At 40.3% G+C, this 21,091-nt stretch overlaps 1 protein-coding gene across 5 annotated transcripts in view; it reads left to right on the forward strand.

The window, feature by feature from the left end:
• Positions 1–21,091, forward strand: part of Naglu (N-acetyl-alpha-glucosaminidase) — a 106,824-nt gene that overhangs the window by 18,138 nt on the left and 67,595 nt on the right. For all 5 annotated transcript variants that reach the window (XM_071689421.1, XM_071689422.1, XM_071689420.1 and 2 more), the window contains exons 9-14: positions 4,100–4,163; positions 10,914–11,059; positions 13,745–13,829; positions 15,192–15,341; positions 17,369–17,511; positions 19,602–19,674. In XM_071689421.1, the coding sequence (XP_071545522.1) occupies positions 4,100–4,163; positions 10,914–11,059; positions 13,745–13,829; positions 15,192–15,341; positions 17,369–17,511; positions 19,602–19,674 (661 nt within the window). The remainder of the gene's footprint in view (positions 1–4,099; positions 4,164–10,913; positions 11,060–13,744; positions 13,830–15,191; positions 15,342–17,368; positions 17,512–19,601; positions 19,675–21,091) is intronic.

Here is a 21,091-nt window from a genome sequence, read left to right on the forward strand (position 1 = left end):
TGATGATAGAGTGGCAGATATAGGGTGTTTTGGTCAAGGTGGTGTGCAGAGTGAGAGGGTTAGGGAAAATGATTTGGTAAACAGAGAAGAGGTAGTAAAAGCTTTGCGGAAGATGAAAGCCTGCAAGGCAGCAGGTTTGGATGGTATTGCAGTGGAATTTATTAAAAAAGGGGTGACTGTATTGTTGACTGTTTGGTGAGGTTACTTAATGTATGTATGATTCATGGTGAGGTGCCTGAGGATTGGCGGAATGCTTGCATATTGCCATTGTACAAAGGCAAAGGGGACAAAGGTGAGTGCTCAAATTACAGAGGTATAAGTTTGTTGAGGGGCAAGTATGAAGTCTGTTGGGGATGAGAGAGCTTGGGAAGTGAGTCAGTTGTTGTTCGCTGATGATACAGCGCTGGTGGCTGATTCATGTGAGAAACTGCAGAAGCTGGTGACTGAGTTTGGTAAAGTGTGTGGAAGAAGAAAGTTAAGAGTAAATGTGAATAAGAGCAAGGTTATTAGGTACAGTAGGGTTGAGGGTCAAGTCAATTGGGAGGTGAGTTTGAAGGGAGAAAAACTGGAGGAAGTGAAGTGTTTTAGATATCTGGGAGTGGATCTGGCAGCGGATGGAACCATGGAAGCGGAAGTGGATCATAGGGTGGGGGAGGGGGCGAAAATTCTGGGGGCCTTGAAGAATGTGTGGAAGTCGAGAACATTATCTCGGAAAGCAAAAATGGGTATGTTTGAAGGAATAGTGGTTCCAACAATGTTGTATGGTTGCGAGGCGTGGGCTATGGATAGAGTTGTGTGCAGGAGGATGGATATCCTGGAAATGAGATGTTTGAGGACAATGTGTGGTGTGAGGTGGTTTGATCGAGTGAGTAACGTAAGGGTAAGAGAGATGTGTGGAAATAAAAAGAGCGTGGTTGAGAGAGCAGAAGAGGGTGTTTTGAAGTGGTTTGGGCACATGGAGAGAATGAGTGAGGAAAGATTGACCAAGAGGATATATGTGTCGGAGGTGGAGGGAACGAGGAGAAGAGGGAGAGCAAATTGGAGGTGGAAAGATGGAGTGAAAAAGATTTTGTGTGATCGGGGCCTGAACATGCAGGAGGGTGAAAGGAGGGCAAGGAATAGAGTGAATTGGAGCGATGTGGTATACCGGGGTTGACGTGCTGTCAGTGGATTGAATCAAGGCATGTGAAGCGTCTGGGGTAAACCATGGAAAGCTGTGTAGGTATGTATATTTGTGTGTGTGGACATATGTATATACATGTGTATGGGGGGGGGGGGTTGGGCCATTTCTTTCGTCTGTTTCCTTGCGCTACCTCGCAAACGCGGGAGACAGCGACAAAGTATAATAATAAAATGATATAAGTTTGTTGAGTATTCCTGGTAAATTATATGGGAGGGTATTGATTGAGAGCGTGAAGGCATGTACAGAGCATCAGATTGGGGAAGAGCAGTGTGGTTTCAGAAGTGGTAGAGGATGTGTGGATCAGGTGTTTGCTTTGAAGAATGTATGTGAGAAATACTTAGAAAAGCAAATGGATTTGTATGTAGCATTTGTGGATCTGGAGAAGGCATATGATAGAGTTTTGCTTTTCTAAGTATTTCTCACATACATTCTACAAAGCAAACACCTGATCCACACATCCTCTACCACTTCTGAAACCACACTGTTCTTCCCCAGTCTGATGCTCTGTACATGCCTTCACCCTCTCAATGAATAACCTCCCACATAATTTACCAGGAATACTCTACAAACTTATACCTCTGTAGTTTGAGCACTCACTCTTATCCCCTTTGCCTTTGCACAATGGCACTATGCATGCATTCTGCCAATCCTCAGGCACCTCACCATGAATCATACATACATTAGATAACCTTACCAACCAGTCAACAGTACAGTCACCCCCTTTTTTAATATATTCCACTGCAATACCATCCAAACCTGCTACCTTGCCAGCTTTCATCTTCCACAAAGCTTTTATTACCTCTTCTCTGTTTACCGGGGTCAACATGCTGTCAGTGGATTGAATCAGGGCATGTGAAGCGTCTGGGGGTAAACCATGGAAAGTTCTGTGGGGCCTGGATGTGGAAAGGGAGCTGTGGTTCGGGCATTATTGCATGACAGCTAGAGACTGAGTGTAAAAGAATGGGGCCTTTGTTGTCTTTTCCTAGCGCTACCCCGCACACATGAGGGGGCAGGGGGATGTTATTCCATGTGTGGCGAGGTGGCAGTGGGAATGAATAAAGGCAGACAGTGTGAATTGTGTTCATGTATATATATGTATGTGTCTGTGTGTGTATATATATATATGTTTACATTGAGATGTATGGGTATGTATATTTGCGTGTGTGGACGTGGATGTATATACATGTGTATGGGGGTGGGTTGGGCCATTTCTTTCGTCTGTTTCCTTGCGCTACCTCGCAAACACGGGAGACAGCAACAAAGCAAAATAGATGAATAGATAGATAGATAAATAAATAGATAGGGGAGAAAGAATACTTCCCACGTATTCCCTGCGTGTCGTAGAAGGCGACTAAAAGGGGAGGGAGCGGGGGGCTGGAAATCCCCCCCCTCTCATTATTTTTTTTTTTTGTAATTTTCCAAAAGAAGGAATAGAGAAGGGGGCCAGGTGAGGATATTCCCTTAAAGGCCCAGTTCTCTGTTCTTAACGCTACCTCGCTAACGCGGGAAATGGCGAATAGTGTGAAAGAAAAAGAAATATTTCATACTTTGTCGCTGTCTCCCGCGTTTGCGAGGTAGCGAAAAAGAAATATATATATATATATATATATATATATATATATATATATATATATATATATATATATATATATATATATATATATATTATTATTATTATTATTACACTTTGTCGCTGTCTCCCGCGTTTGCGAGGTAGTGCAAGGAAACAGACAAAAGAAATGGCCCAACCCCCCCCCCCATACACATGTATATACATACGTCCACACACGCAAATATACATACCTACACAGCTTTCCATGGTTTACCCCAGACGCTTCACATGCCTTGCTTCAATCCACTGACAGCACGTCAACCCCGGTATACCACATCGCTCCAATTCACTCTATTCCTTGCCCTCCTTTCACCCTCCTGCATGTTCAGGCCCCGATCACACAAAATCTTTTTCACTCCATCTTTCCACCTCCAATTTGGTCTCCCTCTTCTCCTTGTTCCCTCCACCTCCGACACATATATCCTCTTGGTCAATCTTTCCTCACTCATCCTCTCCATGTGCCCAAACCACTTCAAAACACCCTCTTCTGCTCTCTCAACCACGCTCTATTTATTTCCACACATCTCTCTTACCCTTACGTTACTCACTCGATCAAACCACCTCACACCACACATTGTCCTCAAACATCTCATTTCCAGCACATCCATCCTCCTGCGCACAGCTCTATCCATAGCCCACGCCTCACAACCATACAACATTGTTGGAACCACTATTCCTTCAAACATACCCATTTTTGCTTTCCGAGATAATGTTCTCGACTTCCACACATTCTTCAAGGCCCCCAGGATTTTCGCCCCCTCCCCCACCCTATGATCCACTTCCGCTTCCATGGTTCCATCCGCTGCCAGATCCACTCCCAGATATCTAAAACACTTCACTTCCTCCAGTTTTTCTCCATTCAAACTCACCTCCCAATTGACTTGACCCTCAACCCTACTGTACCTAATACCTAATATATATATATATATATATATATATATATATATATATATATATATATATATATATATATATATGTATAAGAGAGAGAGAGAGAGAGAGAGAGAGAGAGAGAGAGAGAGAGAGAGAGAGAGAGAGATCATGTTAGACTTTAAAACCATTGATGTATGATAAAGAAGCATAGTTCATTAGAATCTAAGGCCATTTTTAGTTTTGTGGTTTTGATACGTTTTTTGTGAAGACTCAAGATTTTTGGCATAGGTGCTTATGTCTTACAACAAGCAACAGTGTGTTAGAAATTTTGAGAGGTATATGCTGTATATTACAAGTTGTGGTTGATCACTTTTATAGTTAGCTCCACCTCTATGTACTCATGTTATAATTTTTCATTTTTCTATATACAGGACATATTTGCTGGATGCAAATGACCCACTCTTCCAGACCATAGGGTCAACATTTATCCAGGAGGTAAGGGAGAAAGAGTTTACTACAAGATTTTGTCATTATTGCCATAATTATTTCGTCAGTTATTATTACTGTCAAATTCTTACTTTCTTGTTTTGACATGGTGGGAGAAGAATGAGTTGCCCTCCATGGCAGTGCATCTTCATAAAGGATGTTTAATTTGTTTATGGAGTGGGTTGAGGTAGATGAATGCAGGGATCTCAGAATGAGGGCAAGTCTTAAACATTTTTGGGGTAGAGGGACCTGGGAGATGAATCAGGTGCTCTTTGCAGATAGCATGACTGGTGGCTGACTTTAGAGAGAAACTCAATAAGCTGGTGACAGAGTTTGGAGAGTGTGTGTGGAAGAAAGCTGAGAGATAATGTAATCAACCGTGAGATGATGAGATGCAGTAGGGAGATGAGATAGGATGGTTTGAGAGTAAGTCTGAAAGTGGGGAGGAACCTGGAGGCAGTGGAGTGCTGCAGATGCCTGAGAGTGGACTTAGCAGCAGATGGAACCTTAGAGACTAAAGCAGATCATAGGATGGGAGAAGGGGTTAAGGTCATGGATGCATTGAGTTATGTATAGGAGGAATGGACAATGTCTGTGAAGGCAAAGATGATTATATTTGAGGTGCAATAGTCTGAATGCAAAGAACAAAAGAGGATGGATGTGCTGGATATTAAATGCTTGAGGACAGCATGTGGTGTGAGGCTAATTGATTGCATAAGAAGTGATTGAATCATGTGCCCTGAATGCAAAAGCATGGAAGTGGATGGACATGGATATAAAATGCCTTAAGAGAGTATTTGGTTGAACACATAGTAACTGACACTATAAGAGGGAGGTGTGGTAGTAATCAGAGTATGATTGAAAGAGCTGAATAGGGTATACTGAAATGAATTGGACATGTGGAGAGAATGAGTAGTGAGATTCTATTAAGAGTGTATCCATGCTGGAAGTGGAGGGAGCAATGGGGAGTGTCTACCCATGAATGCATACAATAAGATTATGACAGATTAGTAGGGCTAAGAAGAACATGGAAGGGTGAAATAAAGAGTCTGACTTACCATGGCCTAAATATTCAGGAGAGCAAAAGGCATTCATAGGAGAAGTCAAACTAGAGCTATTTGGTATGCAGGGAACAAACTGCTGTCAGAGGGGTGAACCAGGGTATATAAAGCAACCACGAGAAACCACAGAATAATTGGTAGTGCTTAACTGTGGATGGGGCTCTAGTTTGTTGAATTATACATGATAGTAAGAAAGTGTATGTAAGCAAATAAGGCTGTTATTTGTCTGCCTCTTGCATTACTTTGTGGGTAGTGGAGAACAAGTCTAATGAAATTTGATTTACAGTATAGTGGTATGATATTATTATTATTAGTTCATATCAGTGAAATTTAGTTATGATCTAATTGGTTTTTGATATTTTTTCTTTTGTTATTATCATTATTAGTGTTATTCTTTTTTTTATGTTAGCTGAGATGGCACAGGCAAGAGAGGCCATAATCAAGGCCATCCCATTAACATTTTATATATTTTAATTTCATACATATTTGCCATTTCCTGCATTAGCAAGGTAGCATTAAGAACAGAGGACTGAGCCTTAAAGGGAATATCCTCACTTGGCCCCCTTCTCTGTCCCCTCTTTTGGAAAATTAAAAACAGGAGGGGAGAATTTCCAGCTCCCTGCTCCCTCCCCTTTTAGTTGCCTTCTATGACTGCAGGGAATACATGGGAAGTATTCTTTCTCCCTTACCCCCTGGGATATATATATTTATTTATTATTTTGTTATACTTTGTTGCTGTCTCCCACGTTAGCGATGCAGCACAAGGAAACAGAGGTAAGAATGGCCCAACCCACCCACATCCTCATGTATATACATACATCCTCATGTATATACATCCACACACGCTCATATACATACCTATACATCTCAATGTATACATATATATACACACAGAGACATATACATATATACACATGTACATAATTCATACTATCTGCCCTTATTCATTCCCGTCGCCACCCCGCCACACATGAAATGACACCCCCTCCCCCTGCATGTGCGCGAGGTAGCGCTAGGAAAAGACAACACAGGCCACATTAGTTCACACTCAGTCTCTGTCATATGTAATGCACCGAAACTACATCTCCCTTTCCACATCCAGGCCCCACAAAACTTTCCATGGTTTACCCCAGACGCTTCACATGCCCTGGTTCAATCCATTGATAGCACATCGACCCCGGTATACCACATCGTTCCAATTCACTCTATTCCTTGCATGCCTTTCATCCTCCTGCATGTTCAGGCCGTGATCTCTCAAAATCTTTTTCACCCCATCTTTCCACCTCCAATTTGGTCTCCCACTTCTCCTCGTTCCCTCCACCTCTGACACATATATCCTCTTTGTCAATCTTTCCTCACTCATTCTCTCCATGTGACCAAACCATTTCAATACACCCTCTTCTGCTCTCTCTCTCACCCACTCTCTTTTTATTACCACACATCTCTCTTACCCTTTCATTACCTACTCAATCAAACCACCTCACACTACATATTGTCTTCAAACATCCCATTTCCAACACATCCACCCTCCTCCGCGCGACCCTATCTATAGCCCACGCCTTGCAATCATATAACATTGTTGGAACCATTATTCCTTCAAACATACCCATTTTTGCTTTCCAAGATAATGTTATTGCCTTCCACACATTTTTCAACACTCCCAGAACTTTCGCCCCCTTCCCCACCGTGTGACTCTCTTCCACTTCCATGGTTCCATCTGCTGCCAAATCCACTCCCAGATATCTAAAACACTTCACTTCCTCCAGTTTTTCTCCATTCAAACATACCTCCCCATTGACTTGTCCCTCAACCCTACTGAACCTAATAACCTTGCTCTTATTCACATTTACTCTCAGCTTTCTTCTTTCACACAGTTTACCAAACTCAGTCACCAGCTTCCATAGATTCTCACCCGAATCAGCCACCAGCACTGTATCATCAGCGAATGACAACTTACTCACTTCCAAGCCCTCTTATCCACAACAGACTGCATACTTGCCTCTCTCTCCAAAACTCTTGCATTCACCTCCCTAGCAACCCCATCCCAAAACAAATTAAACAACCATGGAGACATCATACACCCCTGCTGCAAACCGAAATTCACTGAGAACCATTACTTTCCTCTCTTCCTACTCGTACACATGCCTTACATCCTTGATAAAAACTTTTCACTGCTTCTAGCAACTTGCCTCCCACACCATATACTCTTAATACCTTCCACAGAGGATCTTTATCAACTCTATCATATGCCTTCTCAGATCCGTAAATGCTACATACAAATCCATTTGTTTTTCTAAGTATTTCTCACATACATTCTTCAAAGCAATGAAAAAGATTTTGAGTGATCGGGGCCTGATCATACAGGAGGGTGAAAGGTGTGCAAGGAATAGAGTGAATTGGAATGATGTGGTATACTGGGGTGGACATACTGTCAATGGATTAAACCAGGGCGTGTGAAGCATCTGGGGTAAACCATAGAAAGTTTTGTGGGGCCTGGATGTGGAAAGAGAGCTGTGGTTTTGGTGCATTACACATGACAGCTAGAGACTGAGTGTGAACGAATTTGGCCTTTGTTGTCTCTTCCAATCGCTACCTTGTGTGCTCACAGGGGAAGGGGGGTACCATTTCATGTGTGGTGGGGTGGCGATGGGAATGGATGAAGGCAGCAAGTGTGGATGTGTACACGTGTATATATGTATATGTCTTTGTATGTATATGTATGTATACGTTGAAATGTATAGGTACGTGTATGTGTGTGTGTTGGCGTTTATGCATATACATGTGTATGTACATGGATTGGGCCATTCTTTTGTCTGTTTCCTTGCACTACCTTGCTAATGCGGGAGACAGCGACTAAGTATAATGAATAAGAAAATATATACACACACCCTTGCCTGAGCCTGGTAACCATTTTATTGACCAACCCCTAGGATGGATGAACAGCTGGGTTGACTATGGTCCTACTGCCACAACCAGGATTTTAAACTATGCACTCGACCCGGGGTGGCCAGTGATTGCATCACCGTTAGGAATGCTAACTGCTACACCAAGGGAGTCCATTATAATGTATATTACAGTGGAAAAAGCTTAGGCTACTTACCTTGTTGAACAAATAATGCTGTTCCTAAAGCTCTTGTGGATTATTTGTTGGTCTTGATGATAAAAGCCATGGTAGGGCAAAGTGAATGGTATGCAATTTCTTATCCTACCTCCTGGGCATCCTCCCCCTCCTTTTGTCCTCCTCATCTGAATTATCTATGAAATGGCAGCTTTTTTTTCCTGCATAAGGGACTGATGGAGATAATCCTAGTGCCCCTTCTTCTTCCTTCTAGTAAACATCAGGCCATTCAGCCCCACTCCAGCAGCACCTAAATCCTTCATCATCATTTATTACAGTGACTTTTTGGTATGTTTTCATTGAATATCAACTGTATTACATCATGACTGGGTGTTGGACTGTATTTGGGTGGTACATCAGGAGTATTATTAGGAATAGATGGAGCGATGTGGTATACTGGGGTTGACGTGCTGTCAGTGGATTGAATCAAGGCATGTGAAGCGTCTGGGGTAAACCATGGAAAGCTGTGTAGGTATGTATATTTGCGTGTGTGGACGTATGCATATACATGTGTATGGGGGGGGTTGGGCCATTTCTTTCATCTGTTTCCTTGCGCTACCTCGCAAACGCGGGAGACAGCGACAAAGCAAAAAAAAAAAAAAAAAAAAAAGATAGACTTCGTTGAAAATTCCTCATTTGGATCCTTCTTTGCCTCATACAGAGGGCCTCCACTATAAGTCATTCTGTCACTCATCATTTCACATATATGTCATCATTTTATTAGGGAAAAAATTACTTAACATCACATAGTTTTGCACCAATGTTATTTTTCAGTGGATACAAAGGGGATTAGTATAATCTAAACCTTCACACTGGATGGGTACTGGGTAGGTGAGAAAATTTTCTTGAGTGTGCTGTGATGTCAAACAGAGTATTTTCTGTAGACTTCCATCCCCCTAGTCTGTAAGTAATGTAGTGGATGCAGTTTGTAATCATACCATGCTCTGATACACCGTATTTTGATATTATTTTTTATTCATTATACTTTGTCACTGTCTCCCGCATTAGCGAGGTAGCGCAAGGAAACAGACGAAAGAATGGCCCAACCTACCCACATACACATGTATATACACACACATCCACACATGCAGATATACATACCTATACATCTCAACGTATACATATATACACATGCACAGACATATACATATATACACATATACATAATTCATACTGTCTGCCCTTTTTCATTTCCCGTCACCACCCTGCCACACATGAAATAACTACCTCCTCCCCCCGCATGTGTGCGAGGTAGCATTAGGAAAAGATAACAAAGGCCACATTCGTTCACACACTATCTCTAGCTGTCATGTATAATGCACCGAAACCACAGCTCCCTTTCCACATCCAGGCCCCACAAAACTTTCCATGGTTTACCCCAGACGTATTTTGTTATATCCTCATAATCTTTTAACCATCAGTGGAAAATTTAGTGCCAATGGAAAGTTGCCTAGAGTTCAAAAGCGTTAATGTAGTAGTGTTAGTCTTGATGTGAAAATGGATGTGAGAAAGCACAGTAGAAATAAAGAATGAGCTATTGATATTGCATGCCTTCTTGGCTTACCATTAACCACCATGCATACCATCATCATGAATGTTGATGAAATTATGGCAGGCCTAACCAGGTCATATTGAAGGTAAGAGTGATAAATAACATTATTCTTTTTTATTATTTTTTAATGTTTGTGTTACATACATACCCATTCCCTGATTTATGGGGAATCACTATGTACAATTTTGCCATTCTGCGAGGAACCTACTTTTACCAGTCCATCTTTTTATGCTGTTACAATTTGCTACTATGTGGGAGTGTGTGGTAGAAAGTTCACCAGATATTCAGTGAGGGTTGGCGGATGGAGTGAACATGGTTCCTGGGTGAAGTGGGCCAGGTTCCCACCAGCAGGTCAGTCTCTGAGTACGACCATTGCCTGCAGATCTGTGCTACTCGTTTGATTTGGATGTACCTGCTATTGTGATTTTCCTGCTACCGCTGTGTTTGTGTTTGTTAATTTGACATCCAAACATCCAGCAACATCTCCTACCTCAGAACTATCTGCTAAATGGAAGAGAATCTCTTTGACTGTAATTATTTTTAGCAGAAATAATGCCCTAAATTTATTAGATGACATTTCTTTTAATTTCTGTGGTAAATTCTAGTTCTGATATGATGAAAATCTGGTAACATACATTTTGAACATTATATCTCACACTGTTGCACACATACTATTTTTCTCTATGTTTATTGGTTTACTATATGCAATTTCTCTATGTGTGAGGTTTTCACAGAGGAAAACCCCCCAGTATAAAGTGAGGGGCGGGTGTTCTATACATTTCTTATGGGTATTAGGTACATATATGCAGGTTAGCTGGTGCTGGACATATGGCTAGACTGTATCTCATGCTGATTACGGTATTCCCTATAGGCTAAAAATTCCAATTTTCTTCCGTTTGTTGTTCTGCTGTAATTTGAGAACCCCCCTGTATACATCTGTACTATTACTTTATGTATTTATTGGTATATATTTCATATGCATGACCTTTTTATACTGTATATACATACTTGTTTATTATCTGCTTCAGATGATATCAGAGTTTGGGACTAATCATATGTATAACTGTGACACTTTCAATGAGATGACTCCAACATCCAGTGATCCAGAGTACTTAAAAAGCATTGGTGCTTCCATATATGAAGCCATGAAGAAGGTTGATCCAGATGCTATTTGGTAAGTAGAGTCAGGTAATTCTTTGTCTTTTAGGACCAAGACATGTCCATAGTCACCTTTGGCCTTGGTTTATCATCATCCATTGATGAAACACAGTATAGTCTCAACAAAACACTTCTCACCTTAAAGGATTCCATCTTGTCCTGGCTACTTAGTGTAACAAAGCCTTGGAGCTGCAGGAGCCCCTGGAAAAGGGTTGGAAGTGTGGGACTGGAACCCTTCCCCTCCTTGTGTTGTCACTTTCAAAATGAGGGAACAGGACATGCTCCTTGAAGGGTTAGGTTGGGGTGCCTAAATATGCATGGATGTAACTATGGTGAGTAGGCTGGAGAGATAGTTATTATGTCTGGGGAGAGGAACCTGGATGTTCTAACTCTGAATGAAATAAGCAAAAGAGAGACAGGGAAGAATGGTTTGGGAATATCCAAGGGGCAAAATCTGGAGATAATGTGATGGCAAGAGCAAATGAAGGTTTGGCTCTTCTGATTGAAGGAGGAGCTATGGAAATGTGTCATGATCTGCAAGGAACTGAATTCAAGACTGATCTGGGTGAGAATGAAAATTGATTATAAGAGGGGATGATTGTCAGTGTTTATGTCTGGTAGTGAAATGAGAAGGGATAATTGTTATTGTGTATGTGTCTTTTGAGAGGAGCAGGTTGGATGCTTCAGCAGTTTTGATGCATGGGATCAAGTCTTAGTGGTAGGAGTTTTGAGGGCAAGAGTGGAAAATGTGACAGGTAAGAGTACGATTAGAGGGCATGGGGTAACTGGTGTAAATGAAAATGGTGAACAGCTTTTAGAGTTTTTTTTCCCATACATGTTCACCATTTCCTGTGATAGTGAGGTAGCATAAGGAACATATGACTGAGCCTTTGAGGGGAAAATCCTCTCAGGACAACCTTCTCTGTTCCCTCATTTGGAAAATAAAACTGGAGGTAAGGATTTTCAGCCCCCATTTCCACCCATTTTAATTGCCTTCCATGACATGTAGGCAATACATGGGCAGTATTCTTTCTCCCTTATTCCCAGGGACAAGGTTGTAGAGTTGTGTGCTAAAAAATATTGGAAATTAGGAATGCCTGAAAAAAGGAGCTTACATGTGTATATATAGGTAAGTTCTTTGCAACAGCATTAGGCCCCTCCCAGAAAACCATTCCATAACCAATTACTAACCTCTGAGTATAGATAAAAAGTTTACCCTTGCTTTACACTTTGACAGCCTGTACTCAATATCTTCCTCCCAGCATCAACAGATGCATCACTGACATCACAAACAAAACATTACCTATCTATCTGTATCTCTGATGCCTGTTCCCACCTGGAACTCGATGAAGGGGGTGGCTACAATGAATAGTCTCCATTATTAGTGAACATAGACACCAAAATGCTCCAACAAGTCTCGGATAGCTGCCCTCAAACCCTGTCTTAAGTGCAATTCCATCAGACATACCCTCCTGAAATTTCACTTCACTGACAGAGCTACACTTATCACTCCAGGGTTACTAAGATTTAATGTATCACAAGATCTCTCATGACTACAATGCAACTTCCATACTGAAGACATTGAACACTTAATCCTAAATAGTCTTGCATTCACCTTGTGCAGAAATACACATTTCCACACTCTTTAGATTGTGTTCATACCCATTGAATGTTGCAGAAGCTCCACACAATTGGATTTTGGAAGCAGGAAGGTAAGGTAAGATACACAATAGACAAATGCAATAAGGCATTTAGAGAAAGAGACAAGAAATGCTGATACTGGATGTTTGGAAAAGTGCTTACATATATCCAAGAAAAGAAAGACCATGAAATTATCATTAGAAACTACTCGAAACCTGATTAACAAAATGTACTTGCCACTGAAAAGTTAAGTAGAATTTGTGACTTCTTGAAACTTTATTCCAAAACATCAGACACAATATCATCCCCTCAGATCTTAATGCAGTGCAGATTAATACCAGACCACCATACAAGCCACATCCTATTGCTATTCATAATAAAGATGAAGTATCTTGGTGACTGTTTCTTTATGATAGTATAGATATGCTGTTTAATAAGAACTAAAATCCAGTGATATGAAACAATGGGCTAAAGCTTAGGAGGAAATAGATTTTACACAAGTGTAGTGAAATACTTGTTTGTCAGTATGGTGATTGAACACTGCCTGAAAAGCTTTTGTAAGAGTTTCATGTAATTTTAGATTATACTATTTTTTCCATTCAGTAAGTAACTGTTAACTATATGAAAATTAAAGGTCTTCAATTGATTCTTTTAGTAACCTTGTTATAGGGCAGTAGGTCTTTTGTTACTTGGCTGCACACACACACACACACACACACACACACACACACACACACACACACACACACCACACACACACACACACACACACACACACACACACTCTCAAAGGCAGCCGCCGACCAAGGAGTTACATTACTGTCACTATCCACACTATTACTTCTTTGGCTTAGGTAGCTGTCTTTTCATTCTGCCTCACCTACACATGGGCTGCTGGCTTTTTGTAACACTTGACAAATAACTTGCATGACTTATTCTTCCATACCTTAGATTTTTCTGTGGTAAGTGTCACACACTAACCCAGCCTTTTGGCAAAATCTCGCTCTAAGTACTCATAAGTAGGTAAGTACTCTCTTGTAATGATCTTTCTTCTCAACAGGGTCATGCAAGGTTGGCTTTTCTTCAATGATGCAGCCTTCTGGCATAAGCAACAGGCACAAGCTCTTCTTACCTCTGTACCGATAGTGAGTATATATACAAGGAGAAGCTGGGAACAAGGGAGGGGAAGAGGTGAGAGTAAGGACAGAGACAGACAACAACAGAGAGAGAGAGAGTAATATCTCATGAGTTTAGTTGCATCTGAGCATAAAAGTGTGTACATACATTCCTTCATAAACATTAGTTGACCATACTCCACCCACATGGTTACATTGCAGGTAGAATGTCACCTTTGGTGAGTGTGTAACATCAACAGGGGAGGAAAAAGAATATATCCTTGGCAATGAGTCCATTATTTCCTTTCTCTAGATTGGAGTGCAGCCTGAGAGCTTCAGGAACTCTACAAAATGGGTCCTGAGGTTGTAGAATTAATGGAATCCATCATACTTTCAACATAAGCTGAGGAGGGTATTTTTCTTTTTGTGACAAATTTGTGTATATTGTAGGGGAAGGAGTTGTATCCTTATAAAGTCCCGTCTCTTACACTTATTTTTCCATCAAAACTTTTTCTCTTTTATCATATTTATGCACTGTTTCTTCACTTAGCTTGTTCTACTCATTCACCACTCTGTTATTGAAAAGTATTTCCTTCCATCTTTTATGAATTTTCTGCCTAAATTTCTTGTTTTTTGCCCTCATGTTGACTAATCTCTTCAAATCCCAGAGATCTCAGTTCAGTCAGCATTGACAAGAAAAGATACACTTAGAAACTTAAAAGTTGTCACCAAGTCTTATTATGTCCATCATCAAACCTGGGCAAGCCTGTGAATGCTGATCTATCCCTGGACCTTAGCTTTTTATTTTTAGAAACAAGTTACTTTGATCTTGATCTGACCACTTTTGGTGAATTTGTAGTTCCTCAAGTAGGGTAACCAAATAATAGTCTATAATCTAATATCTTTGTAATATGTCTATATATATGCTCAGAATCACTTTGGATGTTAATGAAAACTTAGTTTACTACTGTGACAGCTCTTCTAATGTGGTGTTCTGTTGACATACCAGGTAGTATACTTTTTGACTTACTAAAGTACCCCTTTATATGCCCTCCTCAGGACTTTTGATGTGTGTTGGAACTGGATATGACCTCATGGTCCCTCTCTGCTTTAAGCTCTAGATCTCTGTTAGTCCACAAGAGCTATAAGTTAGATCTGGGGCCCTGAATTCCTCACCATTTCCCTACTGATTATATGCCAGAACCGAACAAAGTTTCATGGTTCATCCTGTTCATGATATCCAGGCCACTTCCTAGGGTTGTTTGCTGATGCTGAACCTAGTCTGTGTTTCCTCCTGATCTATAATCCAACACCACAACCCAAGGCTGTATGCTAATGCTAGACCAGGTATTATGGTACCTTATGTTCATCTCATCACCACTTCTATTCCAGGGTCGTATGTTGGTGTTGGACCTTGCTTCTGAGGTGGAACCTCAGTATGGCCGTCTTGAATCTTACTTTGGTCAGCCCTTCATATTCTGTATGCTACACAACTATGGTGGTGTCAGTGGCCTCTTTGGTAACGTTCAAGTCCTCATGAAGGTGAGTGTTGATTATAAGATAGTTGAAGGGGAGATCATGAGGGATAATAGGGTGCTAGGGCAAAGAGTAATAAACATTAAGATAAAGTGAGGAAGAGTGAGACCTTAGGAATAAGGAGAGATGAATGGTGATGAATGAGGGTAAGGAGTAGGGTGTGAGGGATGGTTAGATTCAAGTCAAAGGTTGTGATAGACAATAGGAAGTGACAAGGTAGTGAGATTCAAAGATTGGTGAATTGAGAGGGGCAAGGGGTGGTGCAGAGTGAAGGAAGGTAAAGGGTGATTAGGCGTGAGAAGTGAGACATGGTAAAGGGAGAAGGGAGGTAATGGTTGGTGAGGGATGCATGGAATGTTTCAGGATTTATTGTGTGATTTGGTAGTGAGGGTAAGTTAAGTGAAGAGTAGTTAGAGTAGAGGTGTGATGATGTAGTGGTGGCTTTGGTAGTGAGGGTTTGTTAAGTGAAGAGTAGTTGCTGCAGAGGTGTGATGATATGGTGGTGAAAGTTGCTGATAAAAAGTAAGGAGTGGTAATAGACAGAGAGGAGTGGTGAAGGATGGTGAGATGAGGAGAAGAAAGAGTGACAGGGATGATAAGCATTTGGAGTTGTTGTAATCTGTGGTGCTGGATGATAAACAAATAGAGGTGTTGTAATCATTGATGCATAAAAGATGGGTTAATTCAGGGAGATGAGGATTGTTAATAGAGGATTTTGTTTGGGGAGGTGAAGAATGAGAAGAGGTGAGTAGCTTGGAGAGGTAAGGGGTGGTGATAGTGGTGAGGGCCAGAGATATATGGTTGAAGGTTATGCTTAGTGATGGGTGAAAAAAGATGTGATTGGTGGTTAGGAAGGTGGGAGATGATGAGGGACAGTGAAATGTGGTATTGTTAAAAGAGAGGATGGGTGCCTAAGGGAGGCTGAAGATTGATGTTGAAGGTTGGTGTGTGTGAGGAAGGGTTAGTTGATAAGAAGTGGTATGAAGTAAGTGGAAATGAGGGATGGTAAGAGGTATGGAAGATGGTTGAAAGTAGTAAGGGATGGTGAAGAGTGATAAATGGGTGTTTAAAGTGGTGAGGGATGGTGAAGAGTGGTAAATGAGAGATGAAGGTAGTGAGGGATGGTGAATGGTCTTGCTGGAGAATAAAGGATACTAAAATGTTACAAACCTAGAAAGTAGTGTGGCTTATTTTGAAGTGTCAGAATGGTAAAGTAGACAGGGCTGTCCTCTGGAGAAGTTGCAGAGGGCACAGCAGTCAGATGGCAGGTGAAAGGTATGAATGAGCAAAAAATGTAAATAAGTCAGGCATTAGACCAGCACCAGTCTCACCACCATTATCATAACTGCCTGAACATACCACCACCAATACCACCATGTGTTTAGGGGTGAATACCAGCACGAATACAGCATAATACATCATTAAAGCAATGCCAAGACCACTACCAATTTTAGCATCAATACAAGGACTAGCATGGTTGCCATCTCCAACACCACACCAACTTTTATGACCATCAGTAGTGTATTTCCTCTAACTATTACCACTGCCATTACAATAATTTTTGGCACTTTCACCACTTCACCCACAGTCATTACTACACCAGCAATGCTATACTATGATTACCACCAATACTATAATGACCTGCACTACAGCTTTCACCAGCTTCAGCACCAACACCACCATCATCACCTATTGTTTCTTGCTACCCCTATGCAACCATCATGAACATCCTGTGTTTACAGCATCACCAACTTAATCCCCTCCTCTGTCACCACCCTTGACTGTCCACCTCATCACTACCACATCTCATACTCATGATAACCTCTTTTCCCTTCCACAACTACTCCTCTTGCTACTCCCACCACTTGCACCTCTACCATAACCACCACCACCACCTGCATGCCACGACCTTTATTATCAGCATCACCATAACTACCACAGGTAGCATCATCAGAGTTAACAGCTCTTGTGCCATCCTTCACCATCACTTGTACCAACCTTTATCCCCACCAGTAACCCTTCCTTCTCTTCAGAACATGAAAACTGCCCGTCAGTTCCCAAATGTGACCTTAGTTGGTACAGGAATCACCCCTGAGGGCATCAACCAAAACTACGTCATGTACGACTTCATGAGTGAGCTGGCTTGGAGAACCCAGCCAGTCAATGTTTCCCAGTGGTCAGTTCAAGTGATATTCAAGGTTTAGGGAGTTTAACATTTTAAGGAGAGTGAAACTTTTTCCTTGAGGATTAGTGAGTTAGGGTAGTCTTAAGTCTGATATATTAATATTTTCATTCTCAGTTCATTATTAGCATGTTAAACATGATCTTGTATAGGCTCTATGATTTAAAAAGTGTTTTAAGGTGCAAAGGGTTATAATTTTCTTTAGGTTTATTACTTTGTTTGGCCATTCAATGATAGAGAACAAAATATTTGGTTATTGGACTAGTGTTTAAGATTTGAGATATAGTGCTTATGAGTAGGTAGATTAAAGCATGGTAGGTGAAAAGGTAATTCCATGAATCACCTAAATACACTGGGTATGGGTTGGAATGCTTAAGGAATGTTTAGAGGCTGTACATATCTTATCCACCCAATTAAGATGGGAATGGAAAAAATGATAATGGAAAGATATTTTTTTTTAAGTTTAAATGATAGAAGCAGAAGTTGTACCAGTTATGATTATCTAGAATGAAAAGAAAAATAAAGAGGATGGAAAAGAGGATTGGAATTCATGTGTTTGCAGCTCTTTGTAATTTGAACTTCTGTATGCCTTTCTGTCATTTCATTGATCTGCCTATCGTTTTAACTAAATTACTATTATTATTATCATTATTATTATTATTATTATTATTATTATTATTATTATTATTATCATTATTATCATTATTATTACTATTATTATTATCCCAGTTTTAGATATCTGGGAGTGGATCTGGAAGCAGATGGAACCATGGAAGTGGAAGTGAATCATAGGGTGGGGGAGGGGGCGAAAATCCTGGGAGCCTTGAAGAATGTGTGGAAGTCGAGAACATTATCTCAGAAAGCAAAAATGGGTATGTTTGAAGGGATAGTGGTTCCAACAATGTTGTATGGTTGCGAGGTGTGGGCTATGGGTAGAGTTGTGCGCAGGAGGATGGATGTGCTGGAAATGAGATGTTTGAGGACAATGTGTGGTGTGAGGTGGTATGATCGAGTAAGTAATGTAAGGGTAAGAGAGATGTGTGGAAATAAAAAGAGCGTGGTTGAGAGAGCAGAAGAGGGTGTTTTGAAATGGTTTGGGCACATGGAGAGAATGAGTGAGGAAAGATTGACCAAGAGGATATACATGTCGGAGGTGGAGGGAATGAGGAGAAGTGGGAGACCAAATTGGAGGTGGAAAGATGGAGTGAAAAAGATTTTGAGTGATCGGGGCCTGAACATGCAGGAGGGTGAAAGGCGGGCAAGGAATAGAGTGAATTGGATCGATGTGGTATACCAGGGTTGACGTGCTGTCAGTGGATTGAATCAGGGCATGTGAAGCGTCTGGGGTAAACCATGGAAAGCTGTGTGGGTCCTGGATGTGGAAAGGGAGCTATGGTTTCGGGCATTATTGCATGACAGCTAGAGACTGAGTGTGAACAAATGAGGCCTTTGTTGTCTTTTCCTAGTGCTACCCCGCACACATGAGGGGGGAGGGGGATGTTATTCCATGTGTGGCGAGGTGGCAATGGGAATGAATAAAGGCAGACAGTGTGAATTGTGTGCATGGGTATATATGTATGTGTCTGTGTGTGTATATATATGTGTACATTGAGATGTATAGGTATGTATATTTGCGTGTGTGGACGTGTGTGTATATACATGTGTATGGGGGTGGGTTGGGCCATTTTCTTTCGTCTGTTTCCTTGCGCTACCTCGCAAACGCGGGAGACAGCGACAAAGCAAAATAAGAATAATAATTATTATTATTATTATTATTATTATTATTATTATTATTATTATTATTATTATTATTTTAATGGAAAGGGAGAATTTTCATGAATTACTCCCATTTTGGCAGAGGTTGCATATCTTTAACCACAGTGAGCCTGACTCTCTCTCAAGGCATTCATGTGGCTATACATACAATAGAGAAATGGCTTTATATTCTTCCAAACATACCTTTCTAATCCCCATTGCGCCCTGTTTCTATCCATATCCCTATCCTTGTGATCTATGGCTATATTTTCTGTTCTCTCTCCTCTCCTCCTAAATTTTTGAACACCTGAATCCATTTCTGACTGCAGGGCTGTGGATTATGCTAGAAGAAGATATGGCTCAGCTGACCCCCGACTCGGCCATGCCTGGCAGCTGCTCATGGTAAGTATATGGTTAACTATTCACTTGTTTGATGTACAGTGGATTAATCTTCACTTGCTTAATGTACATCACAGTTAAATTTATGTCAACTCTTAAAGACTTCAAGTTAAAGACTTATTTGATCAAAATTGTAATGTAGAAGTGGTAATGCAACTGACAGTAGCAAAATAATACTGTAGTTGAAAAGTAGGCGAATTTCTTTTTTATCTCACAAAACCAAATCATTGAAAATGTCATTTGGGTAGCATATGTCAAAAAACATACCTGTTGAGTTGCACCCCCTTCAAGTGGTGCCCAGGACACCTGCCCTACCTGCCATACCTTAGCTATGCCACTGTAACTATTACCTTGAATTTTTGGTATTTTTCTCATAAAATAAGATTTCCTTTAAAAACTCATTATAAGAAGTACTTTTCATACTGAATACAAATCTGGCATTGAAATATCGTTTAGTCATCTTTATGACATTCATTTAAGCTGTTATATGAAGTCAGTTTTAAAATATTTTCTGATCCTATGCATCTATTTACTGGATTTGAATCGGTAACTGAGAGGATTATGATCTATGTTCCATGATTATTTCAAGTATAGAAATGTTTGATATAATCGTGGACTTTGAGCTAAAAATCTCCTGAACTATTACCTTCAATTTTTGGTGTTTTTCTCAGAAAAATAGATTTCCTTTAAAGACTCAATATGAGAAGTATTTTTCCTGCTGAATCCAAATCTAGTGTTGAAATAATGTTTAGTAACCTTTATGACATTCAGTTAAGCTGTTAAATGAAGTCAATTTTAGAATATTTTCTGCTCCTTTGTCTTGTATTTACTGAATATGTATCGAGTGCTGAGAGCAATATGATATATTTTCCATGATTATTTCAAGTATAGAAGTGTTTGAATATCTTATTTTTCAATTTTGAAACAAAAAGTTTTTGGAGCTAAAAATACCCTTCAGTTATTGGCGCTTTTCTCAGTAAAATAGATTTCCTTTAAGAACTCATTATAAGAAGTATTTTTCATGTTGAATACAAATCTGGTGTTAAAGTTTAGTCCTCTTAATGACACTCAATTAAGCTGTTAAATGAAGTCAATTTTGAAATATTTCTCTTCCTTTGCATCATATATACTGTGTATGTATCGGTGACTGAGAGCATTATGATATATTTTCCATGATCATTTCAAGTATAGAAGTGATGGAATATTTTATCTTTCAATTTTGAAACAAAAAAATTTTTTGAGCTGAAAAGTACCCTGTTACCTTCAGTTTTTGGCATTTTTGACAGAAAAATAGATTTCCTTCAAAAACTCATTATGAGAAGTATTTTTCATGCTATTACAAATCTGGTGTTAAAATATCGTTTAGTCACCTTTATGACATTCAATTAAGCTGTTAAATAAAGTCAATTTCAAAATGTTT

The sequence above is a fragment of the Panulirus ornatus genome, chromosome 47, assembly GCF_036320965.1.
Source record: "Panulirus ornatus isolate Po-2019 chromosome 47, ASM3632096v1, whole genome shotgun sequence".
Classification (NCBI taxonomy): domain Eukaryota; kingdom Metazoa; phylum Arthropoda; class Malacostraca; order Decapoda; family Palinuridae; genus Panulirus; species Panulirus ornatus.